At 36.9% G+C, this 16,983-nt stretch overlaps 1 protein-coding gene across 4 annotated transcripts in view; it reads left to right on the top strand.

Moving 5' to 3' along the window:
• DHX40 (DEAH-box helicase 40) overlaps nucleotides 1-16,983 on the top strand; it is a 45,089-nt gene that overhangs the window by 11,309 nt on the left and 16,797 nt on the right. For 3 of the 4 annotated variants that reach the window (XM_021703889.1, XM_044921342.1, XM_021703890.1), the window contains 5 exons: nucleotides 1,955-2,054; nucleotides 4,073-4,159; nucleotides 4,296-4,478; nucleotides 8,549-8,629; nucleotides 9,844-10,001. In XM_021703889.1, coding sequence (XP_021559564.1) covers nucleotides 1,955-2,054; nucleotides 4,073-4,159; nucleotides 4,296-4,478; nucleotides 8,549-8,629; nucleotides 9,844-10,001 — 609 coding nt within the window. The remainder of the gene's footprint in view (nucleotides 1-1,954; nucleotides 2,055-4,072; nucleotides 4,160-4,295; nucleotides 4,479-8,548; nucleotides 8,630-9,843; nucleotides 10,002-16,983) is intronic. The other variant, XM_021703891.1, reaches the window with a different exon arrangement.

Raw genomic sequence — 16,983 nt, 5'->3', positions numbered from 1 at the left:
TGTAAGATTTTATTTAAGAACAGGTATTGTACTTTATTATTTCAAAACAGGTTTTGTTAAGATTTTCTCGACTACTGAAAAGAAAACAATTTGAGATTGCTCAATTAGAAAAGATGAATTTTCTAAACAAATATGGGCATATCTTATGGAAAACAAATACAGCCAGGCATTTAATTTTTTTTTCTTCTTAAGGTATATATGTACTTACTGTTCTATTGTATAATGTACAATTGTAGATATATGTAACAGCTTAAAAAGATGTTATGAAACATACAAATAAATATGCTAATAATTTCTTTTCATACCCCCAATAGATTGTCTTGTATACTCACTCACTGGAATGATCACTCCTAAGTTTTGTTGATTATTGAAGTAGAGTGATCCACCCAAACAATCCTTTGCTTTGAAGTTCCTTGATCTCTGTACACTTACACACTCTATAAGTGATCTTTTCCTTCATCCCACTTAAGCCACCCATTCAGAAGCTTCCATCCTAGACTTTGTCATTACCATCATTTCTGATCTCAGTTTTAAGCATCTTTCTGTTTTTGCCAGATACTCTACTGTTTGTAATTCAACAATTTTCGGAGTGCACTGACACTTGTCCTTTATCAGCCTTCACTTCTTTCACCCGTACCATAATAATTTCCTTGCAAACATTCTCTTTTTTTTTGTTAAGATTTTATTTATTTATTTGACAGAGAGACAGCAAGAGAGGGAACACAAGCAGGGGGAGTGGGAGAGGGAGAAGCAGGCTTCCTGGCAAGGAGGGAGCCTGATGCGGGGCTCGATCCCAGCACCCTGGGACCATGACCTGAGCCGAAGGCAGACACTTAACAACTAAGCCACCCAGGTGCCCCTGCAAATATTCTTAACTCTCTTGTCTTATTTTGTGCTTAACCTGGCGGGAGAGCAAGACTGGCCAAATCTGTCTTACTAATTTTACACCCAGGCCTGGGAAGAGCCAGGAACCCAGAAATACTCTCTTACCAACTTTCATGGCTAATTCATTATTTTCTTTTTAGACTTTCCTTCATGTACATTAACCACTTCCCTATGGTTCACAAGTTCATTTTTCTTCTTTGCAAGAGACTAGCCTAATCAAATAGAGTATCTCTTGGACCTTATTCCAAATTCCAGGAGATTGCCCTAGCTTGGGGGAGATGTTTATCTTTGGTCCCATAAACTATGGTTGGAGGAACAAGGTACTATAGTACAAGCATTGTTGCTGGGGTTCACTCTTGAGACTGTGTGGATAGGGGAAATAAGTATGGTGTTACTTGCTTAGAGAGGTAGCCATCAGAAATATACCCCAAAGGGTGAAAACCACTTAGCTAGTCAATCTTTAAGGTAGAGAGAGGTCCTTAATGTGTAGTCCATGGATGGACTGCAGTGAGTCCCTGAAAACCCTGAAATTGTTTGAAGTGTGTGTGTGCACATGTGTGTATACGTGTGTGTATACATATGTGCCTTTTAATGGAGAAGAGGGCCACAGCTTTTAAATACTCTCAAAGGGAGCTATGACCTACATAAAGGACTCTGCTCTAGGGTTTATTTTAGCAATAATAATCTGTGATTTAATGGATCTAGAAATGTTAGCAGTAAAAGGTGAGACAAAGATAAGTTTTGCTATTTTGAATTCAAGATAATTAAAGAGGTGAAGGAAACATAAAAGAAGTAAGTTTTTCAAAAGTGGAGTTTGGGGGCGCCTGGGTGGCTCAGTTGGTTAAGCGACTGCCTTCGGCTCAGGTCATGATCCTGGAGTCCCGGGATCGAGTCCCGCATCGGGCTCCCTGCTCAGCGGGGAGTCTGCTTCTCCCTCTGACCCTCCCCCCTCTCATGTGCTCTCTCTCTCTCATTCTCTCTCTCAAATAAATAAATAAACTCTTAAAAAAAAAAAGAGTTTGGCAAATGCATGTTGTAAATTAACATTTTCTCTTTACGTGTATTTTAGATCAACAGAGGAGAATATTTTTGCCACCTCCACCTGGAATTAGAAAATGTGTCATATCCACCAATATTTCTGCAACATCTTTGACAATAGATGGAATCAGGTACAACTTTTAAAGTTTCTTTTAAAGCCAAGGAAGCCACTTAGGTTTGAGTTTGCTCCTCTGTGCCCTCCACTAATTTCCTTCTCACCTACTTGTATTCACTTACCTTTTTTTTTTTTTTTAAAGATTTTATTGATTTATTTGACAGAGAGAGACACAGCGAGAGAGGGAACACAAGCAGGGGGAGTGGGAGAGGGAGAAGGAGAAGCAGGCTTCCCGCCGAACAGGGAGCCTGATGCGGGGCTCGATCCCAGGACCCTGGGATCATGACCTGAGCCGAAGGCAGACGCCCAACTGACTGAGCCACCCAGGCGCCCCATTCACTTACTATTTTTTATAATTATTGTTTGCCATGATTAGGAAATGGAGTAGGAGGTACACATAGTATTCCTGATCATACTTTTTAACTACTTGTATTTGGCAATTTGTAGCTTTCTCTTCCCAAACTTAAGATTATGTGTAATGCTTCGTGGGTTTCATTATTCATTATTCATTGAATAGAAAGCCAAAGCTGTTTTTCTGTACTCATTATCACCATATACCTAAGATGATATGATAATTCCCTTCTCATCTGGCACCTCCACTTGGTGGGGTCGTATGTCCCAGTGTTTAGCTGAAGGTACTGTTTCTCACTTTTCACCTTTTTGTGAAATGAACTATAATGTGAGTCTCTTTTTTGATGTAATCAATGATGCCATCAATTTTTGGGTAAATGTAGTGGAGAAACACTGGGAAATTTTAAGTCTAGACTGATGGTTAATGTGAAGTTCTTTTAGTGTATTGAACCACAGCCCTTTTGGATATTTATCTTTTATCCAATATATTTTATGTCCTTAATTATAAAAGTCTATCTGTTTGCCCCAGGAAGGCTGTACCTGAATCTCAAAGATCCTATATCTTTCTTTTGGGTAAAATGATCACCCAGATCTAAGAGGAAGTTTAATTTCCTTTGCTTTTCTCCTTTACTTTAAAAATAATTATTTCACTAAGGACTTGGACTTCTTTGGAGTAAGTTTACCTCTGTAATTTTTTGTTTCCAGCAAAGCTAAAATCATTAAATAGTTTTGGAATGTTCCCTTAGTGAATGGTAGACTTACTACTATTCCTAACTTATTTACCTGACTTGTTCTCTGTTTAGTTGACTTAAATGGTGTTGTTAAAGGCTACCTGGAAATTAGATTCTAAGCCTATTAGAGTGGTCTAGAGGTGACTTCCAAGTTTGTTTTTTTTGGGAAGAAATTCACATAATGTAAAATTAACATTTAAAAGTGAACAATTAGTATTTAGTACATTTACAGTGTTGTACAAACACTAACACTACCTCTGTCTACTTCTAAAACATTTTTATTACCCCCAAATAAAGCCCTATATCCTTTAAGCAGTTACTCCCCAGGCCCCCTTCCATTCCAGCCTTTGTCAACCACCAGCCTATTTTCTGTTTTTATGGAGATCCTATTCTGGATATTTCATATAAATGGTCAAACAATGTGTAAACTTTTGTGTCTGGCTTCTCTCACTTATCATGCTTTCAAGGTTCATCCACATTGATGAACCTTGTGTCAACACATCATTCATTTTTATGGCTGAATAATATTCTATTATATGTATATGCCATAATTTGTTTATCCATTTATCCCTTAATGGTTAATGGACATTTAGGTTATTTCTACCTTTTGGCTCTTATGAATAGTGCTTCTATAAAAATATGTCTACAGGTATTGGCTGAGTACTTGTTTCAGTTCTTTTGCGGTATATGCTTAAGAATGCGATTTCTGGGTCATGTGATAATTCTGTGTTTGATATTTAGAGGAACCTTCAAACCATTTTGCACATTGGCTTAACCATGTTACATTTCCATTAGTGATGTACAGGGGTTCTCATTTCTTGACTTTCAAGTTTTACGTTTAATATAAAAGTCATCATGTAGTTGTTAGTTTGGTAGAAAAGGAGAATCCAAAGTGGTTAAAAATCAACAAGTCTTATTTTCTAGAAGCTTAACTGGTTTTCATTCTTCTTAGATATGTGGTAGATGGTGGCTTTGTGAAGCAGTTAAATCACAATCCAAGATTAGGGTTGGACATCCTGGAGGTGGTTCCAATTTCAAAGTAAGTCTCTATTCCAAGCTTTTTTGTTCAAAGAACAGTTTGTTAGGTCATTTTTAACTGGTTTGGGGGTATGATGTTAGCTACTTAGAAAACTTCCAGTACATTTTGGGGCCTTCTGGTTTTTTTTCTTCTAAAGGAGTGAGGCGTTACAGCGAAGTGGCCGAGCTGGCAGGACTTCCTCAGGAAAATGCTTTCGGATCTATAGTAAAGAGTTTTGGAACCAGTGTATGCCTGACCATGTGATCCCTGAGATTAAGAGAACTAGTTTGACATCTGTAGTTCTGACCTTAAAGTGCCTTGCCATACACGATGTTATAAGGTACGTAGACAATTTGAAAAAAGAAAAATTTGTTAGGATGGAGCCAGGTTATTCCTCAGAATTCTTTTGAAGTATTTGACTCCTACATCCCCCTCATTTTGAGGTTTAGCTAAACCCAAATAAAAGGCTTCTTTGCAGTGCTTTCCTGTGATTTGATTCCTTGCTCCTATTTTAACCTTGGCATAATGGGGTACTTCATGCTGATGTTTATTTGGATCATTGAGTGGCCACTGCTTATCTGTAATGAAAGGTATATAATGACCCTTATTCCAATCAGAAAGTGGTTTTCTGGTAGCATCTTTTGTATGACTAACATTGTAGCAAGTACTGTGAGAGATAGAGTAATACTCTGTGGTAGTATTTTGCTTTCACTAAACTTAAGTTATATTAGAGAAACAAGATTCAGACACATGAAAGAAAGAATGGGACAACTGTTAAGTTACTCAAATGTTAAACTATATAATTAATTGGCATAGGATAGAATATTGTTGTAGGGTTGAAATTTCATATTATACATGTTAGAGGAAGTAATGAAGGAAAATACTGTTCTTGGTCTTGATTTTAGGCTAAATTGTCTGCAAATGTGAAAGGGTCAGGAACCTTGGGAGAAGGTGACCGTGCATTCTTTAAATTCATAAGAAGGGAAATAATTACTAGGTATATCCAAATATGTCTTGTATACTCTTGGAAAGCCAATTAAAATATTTTTTGGATAGTTTAAAACTAGAGGTTTTCTAAATGAGAATATAGATCTTAGAAAGAGGAAAGTGTTTAATTATGAATGATACCAATGAGAAAGAAAAATCACTTAAAGAAATCAAAATGGCTAAACAGAAAGCTTTCAGATGAACCCAGATTTTAAAATAATATTCATAATATGATTTTTGTGAATAATATATAATTATAAAGCAACATATAATCAAGAATAAATATGTATTAGAAAAATAGGAATAATATTAAGAGTGGCATATAATGAAGAATATATATTAGAAAAGTAGGAATAATAATTACTTAATATCATCTGCACTGAGTTATTTTTCCATCTTAAGTTTTAAGACTTAGAATGTACTAAAAGTCTCCAAAATGCTAGAGACACACACACAAAAACGATTTCTCTCTCTCTTTTTAGGATTTTATTTTTAAGTAATCTGTATACCCATTGTGGGGCTTGAACTGAAACCCCAAAATCAAGAGTCACATGTTCCACCAGCTGAACCAGCTGGGTGTCCCTTTCCTCTTTTTATTTTTTTTTCCCTCTCTCTTTTTAATATGTGTGTAGAATAAGGGGAAATAGAGCCAGTATTAACTTGCAGATTTGGGGTTATCTAAGAGAACTTATGCAGAACAGCTTGCCAGAAAATTGTGAGAAATACAAATGTTTTGACTTCTTCATTTAGGAAAAGGGCAGAATCTGGAAACAACTGCCCAGTGTGCTTCAAATTGATCTTCAGCAAATTCTAGCAGAGTTTATTAGAAAAATGGTTTTAGAGAATTTAATGGTGATTTATAGTAATCCATATGAATCAAAATGGTTCACAAAGAATATGTCATAATAAACCATTTCCTTTTTAGTTTGAAGACAGAACTGTCCACATAACGGGTGCACCATAAGAATTTATTGAATGATAACCTAATATCTCTTGTTTTCTACACAGTACATGATAAGTTTATATCTATCTATTATGTATCTATTCTATCTGTCTTACTCATCTTTGTGAATAAGGTGACAGTACTGCTGAATATAGTTGCCAAATAGCCAAATCCAGAATGTATTGATTAATTGCTTAGCATAGCCCAGATGGAGGTTTTGCTGATTGTATGCTGAACTTTGCTCTTTCCTCATGAGCATTGTCAATGAAAATATTAAAGATATTGAAGTCATGGTTATAGATTGCTGGAAAATGTCTTGATATCTAATCAGTAGATGATTAAAACTGGAGGATTTAGAATGATTTTTTTTTTTTAAGATTTTATTTATTGGAGAGAGAGAATGAGAGAGAGAGAGAGCATGAGAGGGAGGAGGGTCAGAGGGAGAAGCAGACTCCCTGCTGAGCAGGGAGCCCGATGCGGGACTCGATCCTCGGACTCCAGGATCATGACCTGAGCCGAAGGCAGTTGCTTAACTAACTGAGCCACCCAGGCGCCCTTTAGAATGATCTTACTAGGCAAAAATCAACAAGGCAAAAGTCTGAAAGATTACATCTTATATCCTTTGTTTTGGTTATACATTAAGGAGATACACGTGGAAAAGATCTGAAATTATCAGATCACCACAACTTAGTATGAGCTTGCAATTTGTATTCTGTTTAGAAAATAAAAAATTCCTACTGGCATAGACTTTAGTTATGTTAATAGACTGCAATGTCCAAATGACTGGAATTACAGCATTCCTGTTCTGTGTTGGTCATTCTACATTTGGAGTTCATTTATGAGTATCATCACATTTTATGAGGATTTTGACAAGCTAGCGTGTTTCTAAAAGATGGTAATCAGGTATGATGGGTCTTTTAGAAAGCAAATAATACAAGCAGTGCTTGCAAATTTGGTAATTGGTATAATCAAGGGAGAAAGGTAGTTTTTACAAATCTGAAAGGGCACCCATGTAGAAGAGGAAGCTGACTCGTTTGGTATTGCTCTAGGACAGGGGTCGAAAACTATGGTCCAGGCTCACTGGCTGTTTTTGTAAATAAAATTTTATTGGAACACAGCCATGCATATTCATTCACGTATGGTTGCTTTTGCTACAACAGCAGAGTTGAATAATTGTGACAGAGACCATATGGCCTACAAAACCTAAAATATTTACTATCTGGCCTTTTACAGAAAATGTTTGCCGACTCTTGCTCTAGAAGATACCAGGACTTGTTGGTACAAGTTGTAGGAAAACTGACTATAGAACAGTCTGCGAGATTTTTGTTTATTTGTTTTTAAATAGAGCTGTGAATCCTGGAATGGACTTTTATGTAAGGTATTGGACCTTTTGTCCTTTGTTGGACTTTTTCAAGGTGAGAAATTGGAGTAGATGACTTAACCATCTCAAGACTTATGGTGAAAAAAGCAATCCAGTGCAGATAGTATTAAGTAATTATTGTTATTATTAAGATAATATGTATATATACTCAGGCTTGGTTATATGCCACCCTTTGTGAATATTATTGTCTTATGTTCATTAATAGTATTGTGATTATGTAAGAGAATGTTTTTATTTTCAAAGATTTTATTTTTCATTTATTTATTTTAGAGCTAGTGTGCACGTGAGCAGGGGGAAGGCAGAAGGGTGGGAGAGGAAGAGGGAAGGAATCCCAGGTGGACTCTGCGCTGATTGTGGAGCCCGATGTGGGCCCCATCTCAGGACTCTGAGATCATGACCTGAGCTAAAACCAAGAGTGGGACACTCAACTGACTAAGCCACCTAGGCACCCCTAAAATGTCTTTATTTTCAGAGGATGCATGCTGAAGTATTTTGTGGGTGAATTGGCATGTATTTGTACCTTGTTTTCAGATAGTTCAGGAGAAAATAAGAATATACATAAAGCAAATACGGTAAAATTAATCGAATATACTTACCATTTTATTAAAAGCCATATTGAAGTACTGTTAATCAACTTATAATGTTTGCATTTTTTCTCCACTGGTTTATAAAATTGTAATAAAAATTGTGGGCTACAGAACAGAGTAGATTTGGCATTGGCTATGAAGAATGGGGCAGGAATAAGATAGGTAGAGAAGAATGATGAGTGTTCCAGCTAAGGGGGATCAAAAAGAAGTATTTTTTGAATTAAATAGAAGAGTGTGATTCAGCACTGAGTTATACTCCTGAAACCAACATTGCACTGTATGTTAACTAACTAGAATTTAAATAAAAATTTAAAAAGAAAAAAGAGTGTGATTCAGAAAAAATAATTTCCTCCTTTGCTGAAGGCTGATCATGATCATAGAATGCTTAGAAAAAAAAAAAAAGAGGAGGGCTTGAAAAAGAACTAAAACCTTTAAAGAAATTTTCAAGTCTGTATAAAATCTTACAATGGTCAAGGAATGGAATCTTATTCATGTCTAATTTAAACACACAGGTTTCCCTATTTGGATCCACCTAATGAGAGACTCATTTTGGAAGCTCTTAAACAACTTTACCAGTGTGATGCTATTGACAGGTAAAACAACAACAACAAACCAACCACAACAGATGTTAATCTCTTTCTGTTCCATTTTATTATTTTTAAAATTTTTTATTTTTAAGTAAACTCTGTGTCACACATGGGGCTCAAACTCATGACCCCAAGATCAAGAGTCACATGCTGTACCAACTGAGCCAATCAGGCACCCCACTCTCTATTTTATAATATTTTATTTTATTTCACTTTATTTTATTTATTATTTATTGGAGAGAGAGAGGGAGAGAGAGAGAGTGTGCCGGGGGAGGAACAGAGGGAGAGGGACAAGCAGACTCCACGCTGAGTGCAGAGCCTGACACAGTGCTTGATCCCATGACCCTGAGATCATGACCTGAACCAGAATCAAGAGTTGGATGCTTACCTGACTGAGCCACCTAGGCGCCCCCTCAATCTATTTTTCAAATAGGGTTCTTAATAGTTTCCTTTATCAGTAAAAAATGATTTGTTTAAATTGAATGGATTGTTTTATCTGAAATTAGAATTTGTCCTCAGTTTTTCTTTGCCACAATTCTGAATTTTAAAATTGTATGATAAAACTATGTTTATATTTGGTATTATTTAACAAGTAATTTTTTTTTTTTTTTTTTTAAAGATTTTATTTATTTATTTGAGACAGAGAGAATGAGAGAGAGAGCACATGAGAGGGGGGAGGGTCAGAGGCAGAAGCAGGCTCCCTGCCGAGCAGGGAGCCCGATGCGGGACTCGATCCCGGGACTCCAGGATCATGACCTGAGCCGAAGGCAGTCGCTCAACCAACTGAGCCACCCAGGCGCCCTTAACAAGTAATTTTTGAGTACCATTTCAGTACCAGGCTTTAAGCTGGGTATATGAAAATAAGAGAGCCAGAGTCCTTGTTCTCATGATTGTGTGATGGGGAAAGATTTGGTAATTATCATTCTCTTATTTCTTCAAGGACATCCTCTATGCTTCTGTAGCATTTTGTGTCTTTTATTATAGTACTTTATTCTGCCTCAGTGTTTAATTTTTTTGGATGTATTGGCCCTTGAAAGGGAATATATCAGCTTGATGTTTTCTTTTATCAATGATCAGTGTGTCATGTTTCTTATATTGAATTGAATTTCTGGAGTTGATTTAAGGTAATATAAACTATATCTGATTTATTTTGAATGATGAACATTTCATTTTTACTCTCCCAAGGTAGAAAGACTTAAGAGCCTTTTCTTTCTATTAAGGAGTGGCCATGTGACCAGATTGGGTTTGTCTATGGTGGAATTTCCTCTCCCTCCACATCTGACATGTGCAGTAATAAAGGCTGCTTCTCTGGATTGTGAAGATTTACTACTTCCAATAGCAGCAATGTTATCTGTGGAAAATGTCTTCATTAGACCAGGTAAGAACTTTATTGATGAGTTTTTTAAAAATTAATAGACTTTATTTTTTAGAGCAGTTTTAGGTTTAAAGAAAAATTGAGGATAAGTACAGATGCACAGTTTCCTCATGATTAACATCTTTCTTTAGTGTCGTACATTTGTTATTGATGAGCCAATATCGATACATTATGATTAACTAAAAGGGTCACTTTATTGTATATTTGGGTTTTGACAAATCTGTAATGACACATTTCCACCATTACAGTAATATACTAAGTAATTTCACTGCCCTAAACATCCCCTTGTGGTCCACCTGTTCATCCCTACATCCCTTCTCCCAAGCCCTTGCAATCACTGGTCTTTTTACTGTCTCGATAGTTTTCCCTTTTCTAGAATGCCACATGATTGGGATCATACAGTACATAGCCTTTTCAGACTGGCTTCTGTAGCTTAGCAATGCACATTTAAGGCTCCTTGTTGTCTTTTTGTGGCATAATAGTTCATTTCTTTTTATTGCTGAACAATATTCCATTGTATGGGATTTATTTATCTTTTCTCCTATTGAAGGACATCTTGATTGCTTTCAAGTTTTGGCAGTTATGAATAAAGCTGCTGTAATCCGTGCACAGGTTTTTGTGTGGACATAGGATTTCAACTCACTGCTGAGTTGTACTATAATAATATTTGTAAGAAACTGCTAAACTATCTTCCAAAGTGTCTGCACCATTTTGCATTCTCACCAGCAATGAGTCTGAGAATTCCTGTTGCTCCACATCCTCACCAGCATTTGGTGTTGTCATTGTTTTAGATTTTGACCATTCTAATAAGTGTGTTAGTGGTATCTTGTTGTTTTAACATGCAGATCCCTGATGACAAATGATGTTAACCATCTTTTTATATGCTTATTTGCCATCTGTAGTTTTGTTTTTTTTTTTTTTTTTGGTGAGGTGTCCATTCAGGTCTTTTTATTTTATTATGTTATTTAAAGATTTCATTTTTAAGTAATCCCTATACCCAATGTGGGGCTCAAACTTACAACCCTGAGACTGAGTCTCATGCTCTACCAACTAAGCCAGCCAAGCGCCCCTGGATCTTTTTAAATTGGGTAGTTTTCTTATTGTTGAGTTTTAAGAGTTCTTTGTATATTTTGGGTAGCAGTCCTTTATCAGGTATGTCTTTTGCAAATATTTTCTCCAAGTCTGTGGTTTGCCCTCTCATTCTTTTGATATTGTGTTTCATAGAGCAGAAGTTTTTAATTTTAATGAGGTCCAGTTTTCAATTACTTCTTTCATGGGTCATGCCTTTGGTGTTAATATTTGAAAAGTTACCACCATACCCAACATCCTCTAGGTTTTCTCCTGTTATTTTCTAGGAATTGGATGTCCATTTGTTCTAGCCCCATTTGTTCAAAAGGCTATCCTTTTTCCATTGAAATGCCTTCCCCCCTTGTTAAAGATCATTAAACTATATTTGTGTGGGTCTGTTTCTGGGCCCTGTATTCTGTTCCATTGTCCTTTTTTCCTATTCTTCTGTCAATTCCACACTGTCTTGAATATTGGAGCTTTATAGTAAGTCTTGAAGTTGGATAGGGTCAGTTCTCTGACTTTGCCCTTCCCCTTCAACACTGTTTTGGCTATTTTAGGTCTTTTCCCTTTCTATGTAAACTTTTCAACCAGTTTGTTGATATCCATAAAATAAGTAGCTGGGACTTTATTTGGGATTATGTTGAATCTGTAGATCAGGCTGGAAAGAACTGATATCTTGGCAGTATTGAGTCTTTCTTTCCATGAACATGAACTATCTCTCCATTTATTTAGATTCTCCGGTAATTCACTGGGCATTTTTTATTACCATATATCTAGCCCTATGAGACATGAAACTGAGGATAAACGGATTTTACATTTTGTTATTCTTTAACTTAGTTGTTTGAAATAGAGAGTTTATAATGTTCCTGGCTGAGAGTTTCCTTTCATTGGTAAAGGGAGATCGTGTGGTAGACCTTTACCCTGTTAGAGTACATTAGTAATATATTAACTTTTCTTCCCTAGTCTCAAAAGAAATGGAAGTCCTAAGAGAATTGTTTTGAGGTTCCCGTGTCTTTAAACTTCTGCTTTCCTTTCTTGGTGTGTCAGTATGGCACACAACTTAGTCTCATAGCAGCTTTACTTTCTTCTAATGGGGGTGGGGGGGCGGTCACAATTTCTTTCTTTTTTTTTTAAAGATTTTATTTATTTGAGAGAGACAGAATGAGAGAGAGTGAGTACATGAGAGGGGGGAGGGTCAGAGGGAGAAGCAGACTCCCTGCCGAGCAGGGAGCCCGATGTGGGACTCGATCCAGGGACTCCCGGATCTTGACCTGAGCTGAAGGCAGTCGCTTAACCAACTGAGCCACCCAGGCACCCCGGTCACAATTTCTTTTTTAAAGAGCTTCTGGGAGAGCCTGGGTGGCTCAGCCAGTTAAGCTTCTGACTCTTGATTTTGGCTCAGGTCATGATCTGAGGGTTGTGAGATCAAGCCCCCATGATGGGCCTGCTTAAGGTTTTCTCTCTCCCTCGCCCTCTGCCCCTCCCCCCTTGAATGAATGAATGAATGAATGAAAAATAAATAAATAAATAAAAGACCTTCTGAGTAGTGTATCTTGCCTGCAGCCAAGACTAACAATAGTGTGTGCTATCATATTGGCCATATCCCTTTATAGGCTGTGAGTGTGTGTCCAGATTGGTTTATTTATTGCCAAGACTATAATGGAGGATACATTTTTCTATAAAAATACTCTGGTTTAATCAGTGGGCTGCCTAGTCTTTTTTTCCCCTCCCCCCTAGATTGTAGTTTTAAGTGTCAGAATTTTGGTTCTAGTAAAACCCCTAATTACAGTTGTTTTTTTCTAGTGAAGACTAATATGCAAGGGCTCTTGGGGGCCTTGGGCTCAGGTCATGATCCCGAGTCCCAGGATCGATCCCCGCGTCTGGCTCCTCAGCAGGGAGCCTGCTTCTTCCTCTGGCCCTCCCCCCTCTCTTGCTCTCTCTCTCTCTCAAATAAGTAAATAAAATCTAAAAAAAAAAAAAAGACTATATTCGGTAAATAAGGTTGGCTGGGTGGTGGGTGGGGGATGGGTGAAATGGATGAAGGGAATTAAGAGAAACAACTTCCAATTATAAAATAAATAAGTCGGGGCGCCTGGGTGGCTCAGTCGTTAAGTGTCTGCCTTCGGCTCAGGTCATGGTCCCAGGGTCCTGGAATCGAGCCCCGCATCGGGCTCCCTGCTTCGCGGGAAGCCTGCTTCTCCCTCTCCCACTCCCCCTACTTGTGTTCCCTCTCTCGCTATGTCTCTCTCTGTCAAATAAATAAAATCTTTAAAAAAATAAAAAAAATAAATAAGTCATGGAGATGAAAGTACAGTATAGAGAATACAGTCAGTAGTGATGTAATAATGTTCTATAGTAAATACGCTTACTGTGGTGAGCATTGAGTAATGTATAGAATTGTTGAATCACCGTGTTGTACACCTGAACCTAATGTAGCATTGTATGTCAGCTATCCTTTAATAATAATCTTTAAGTAAATAAATAAGTTTGGCTGGGTTTCAAAGCTAAAAATATTCTAAAAACTATTAAAGAGTATTGAAGTGAGAGTCAAGAGATCAGGGTTCTAACCTGACTCCACTGCAACCTAATTATCTGACTATCGGCCTAGTTTTTCTGGACTTCATTTTTCATTTGTAAAATCAGGGAGTTAGATTAGATTAGGGTGATCCAAGCTAATAATCTTGTAAGGCCAGAAAAAGGAACTGGTTTTCCTCATTGGAATTTTTAAATAGATGAAATCACTCTGTATTAGCTCTTTTTTCTTAATTACCTTTCTATTGGAATACAATTTCAAACTTACAGAAATGTTGAAAGAATAGTAAAGGAATTCCTTTATACCTTTTACCTAGTTTCAGCAGTTTTTAACATTTTGCTGTATTTGCTTTACTATTCTTTTTCTCTTTCTCTGTCTCTCTCTGTATTTATGTATGCATTTTATGTCTTTTTTAGAATCATTTAGGAATGTTACACTCCCTTACCACAAAGTATTGGTAATGTATATTTACTAAGAATAAGGGCAATCTCTTATTTAACCATAGTACATTTATCAAAATTAGGAAATTTAATATTGACACAATACTATTATCTAGTCCATCAAATTGTCCATTGTCCCTAGAATATACAAAAGTAGTTTTAGAATTCCTAAGATAAACCACTGTCTGCTTACAGTTTTTATTTATTTATTTTTATTATTATTATTTTTTAAAGATTTTATTTATTTGAGAGAGAGAGAGACAGAGCGAGCGAGAGCACCGGTGGAGGTGGGGGAAGCAGAGGGAGAGGGAGAAGTAGACTGCCCACTGAGCAGGAAGCCTGACACGGGGTTCGATCCCAGGACCTTTGAGATCATAACCTAAGCCGAAGGCAGATGCTCAACCAACTGAGCCACCGAGGTGCCCCTACCGTTTTTATTTTTGTGGTAAAATGTACACGTAGTGAAATGTATAAATCTTAGGTGTATAATTCAATTAATTTTGCGAAGTGCACACGCCCATATAACCTGTACCCCTGTCAAGATATGGAATAGTTTTACCACTCCGGAAAATTTCCTCAGTGCCCCTTCGCAGTCAGAATCTAACTATCCTACCTCTCCCCAGTCAGCTATTTCTCTATTATTATTTTTTTTAGGTTTGGCTTTTCTGAAACATCATGTAAATAGATTTACATGTACATTTTTGTGTTTGGCTTCTTCTGGTCAACATAATGTGGTGAGATTCATCCATATTGTATTTATCAGTGCTTTTGTTCTTTTTATTGAGTAGTAATTTGAGGTGTGAACATACTACAGTTAGTTTTTTTTTTTCCATTATCCTACTGATAGACATTTGAATTGTTTCGTGTTTGTTGCTATTTATAAATACAGCTGTTAAGGGGCACCTGGGTGGCACCGTCCATTAAACGTTGGACTCTTGGTTTCAGCTCAGGTTGTGATCTCAGGGTCCTGAGATTGAGCCCGGGTTGGGCTCCAGGCTCAGCGTAGAGTCTGCTTGTCCCTCTCCCTGCCCCTTTGCTCCTCCTACCCCACCTTCTTACACGTATGCACTTTCTCTCTCTCTCAAATAAGTAAATCTTAAAAAAAACAAAACAATGGCTGTTTTGAACATTCCTGTGTAGGTCTTTTGTGGATGTATATTTTCATATCTTTTAGGTAACTACCTAGGAACAAGTTGCTGCATTATTGAGTAGGCATATATTTAAGAAATTGCCAACCCGTGGGTGCCTGGGTGGCTCAGTTGGTTAAGCGACTGCCTTCGGCTCAGGTCATGATCCTGGAGTCCCGGGATCGAGTCCCGCATCGGGCTCCCTGCTCGGCGGGGAGTCTGCTTCTCCCTCTGACCCTCCCCCCTCTCATGTGCTCTCTCTCTCCTCTCATCCTCTCTCTCAAATAAATAAATAAAATCTTTAAAACATAAAAAATAAATAAATAAAAAATAAAAAAAGAAATTGCCAACCCTTTGGGGTGCCTGGGTGGCTCAGTAGGTTGAGCATCCCATTTCGGCTTGTCCTGGGATCAAGCCCCCTCCCTCCACCTCCCCATGCAGCCGTATATCAGGCTCCACACTCAATGGTGAGTCTGCTTGGGATTGGGATTCTCTCTCCCTCTGCCCCTCCCCCTGCTCACATTCTCTCTTGCTCTCTCTCAAATAAATCTTAAAAAAAATTAAAAAAAAGAAATTGCCAACCCTTTTCCCAAAATGGCTATGCCATTTTAAAATTCCATCAGCAATGTTTGTACCACATGTCTTCCTCAACATTTGGTATTGCCTGTCATGTTATTTTATTCATTCTATTACGTATTGGTGATCCCTCCTTATGGTTTAATTTGCATTTTCCTGCTGACTAATATTTTTGTGCATTCATGTGATTATTGGCCATTTATCTTCCTTTGTGAATTGTCTGTTAAAATCTTTTACTCAGGTTTTAAATTTATTAAAAAATGATGGAATGTCTGAGTTTTTAATTTATTCTGGACACAAGTTATTTGGTAGATATGAGTTGCATGTAGTTGTTCCCACTCTGGGCTTTTCTGTTTACTTTCTGACCCGTGGCTTTTGATGAGGGGAGCTTTTGAATTTTGATAAGTTTCATACATCAGTTAACTATTTTTGTGGTTACTATCTGAATGCTAAAAGATTTTTTCCTGCCTTAGGATCATGAAAATATACTTCTCTCTCATATTTCTATTGATACTTACCTAGAAGCTTTACAGTATTGAGCTTTTAATAAAGTTTAGTACAATGATCCATCTGGAATTAAGTTTTGTATATGGTATTAGGTAGAGGTCTAGGTTACTTTTTTCCCTCTGTGAATATCCACTTATTCCAACACATTTATGAAAAAGATTTCTTTCCCCCACTGAATTGTATTGGCACCTTTTTAGAAAAATCTATGGACTATATATGTGTGACTCTATTTCTGGACTTTATTCCATTGATCTGTTTGTTTATCCTTATGTCAGTGCCACTTTGTGTTGATTACATAGCTTTATGATAAATTTTGAAATCAACATTGTGTTCGTTTTTCGATACCCTTGTGGTTATTCCATATTCCTTGCATTTCTATATAAATTTTAGAATCGGCATATCAGTTTTTTCAAGAAAAAGCCTGCTAGAATTTTGATAGGGATTGTATTGAACCCTTTATTCTTGTTGCTCTTGGTTAACATGTCCTTGTTGTAGGGCTGATAATATACATCTTTAATCACAGTTTACTCAATGAATACTTTATTGCCTCTTGTAAAATACAGGAAACCTTGCAACAATTTAGTTCCATTCACTCTTCCATCATATGTGCTATTGTTGTCATATAAATTACATTTACATATGTTATAAACTTCAAATACAGTATATAATATTTCCTTTAAATCTTCATATGTCTTTGAAAGAAGTTGAGAAGAAATGAAAAATTAAGTCCATTC

This window comes from Neomonachus schauinslandi, chromosome 15, assembly GCF_002201575.2.
Source record: "Neomonachus schauinslandi chromosome 15, ASM220157v2, whole genome shotgun sequence".
NCBI classification, from domain to species: domain Eukaryota; kingdom Metazoa; phylum Chordata; class Mammalia; order Carnivora; family Phocidae; genus Neomonachus; species Neomonachus schauinslandi.
This window is presented reverse-complemented; position numbering and strand designations above follow the sequence as displayed.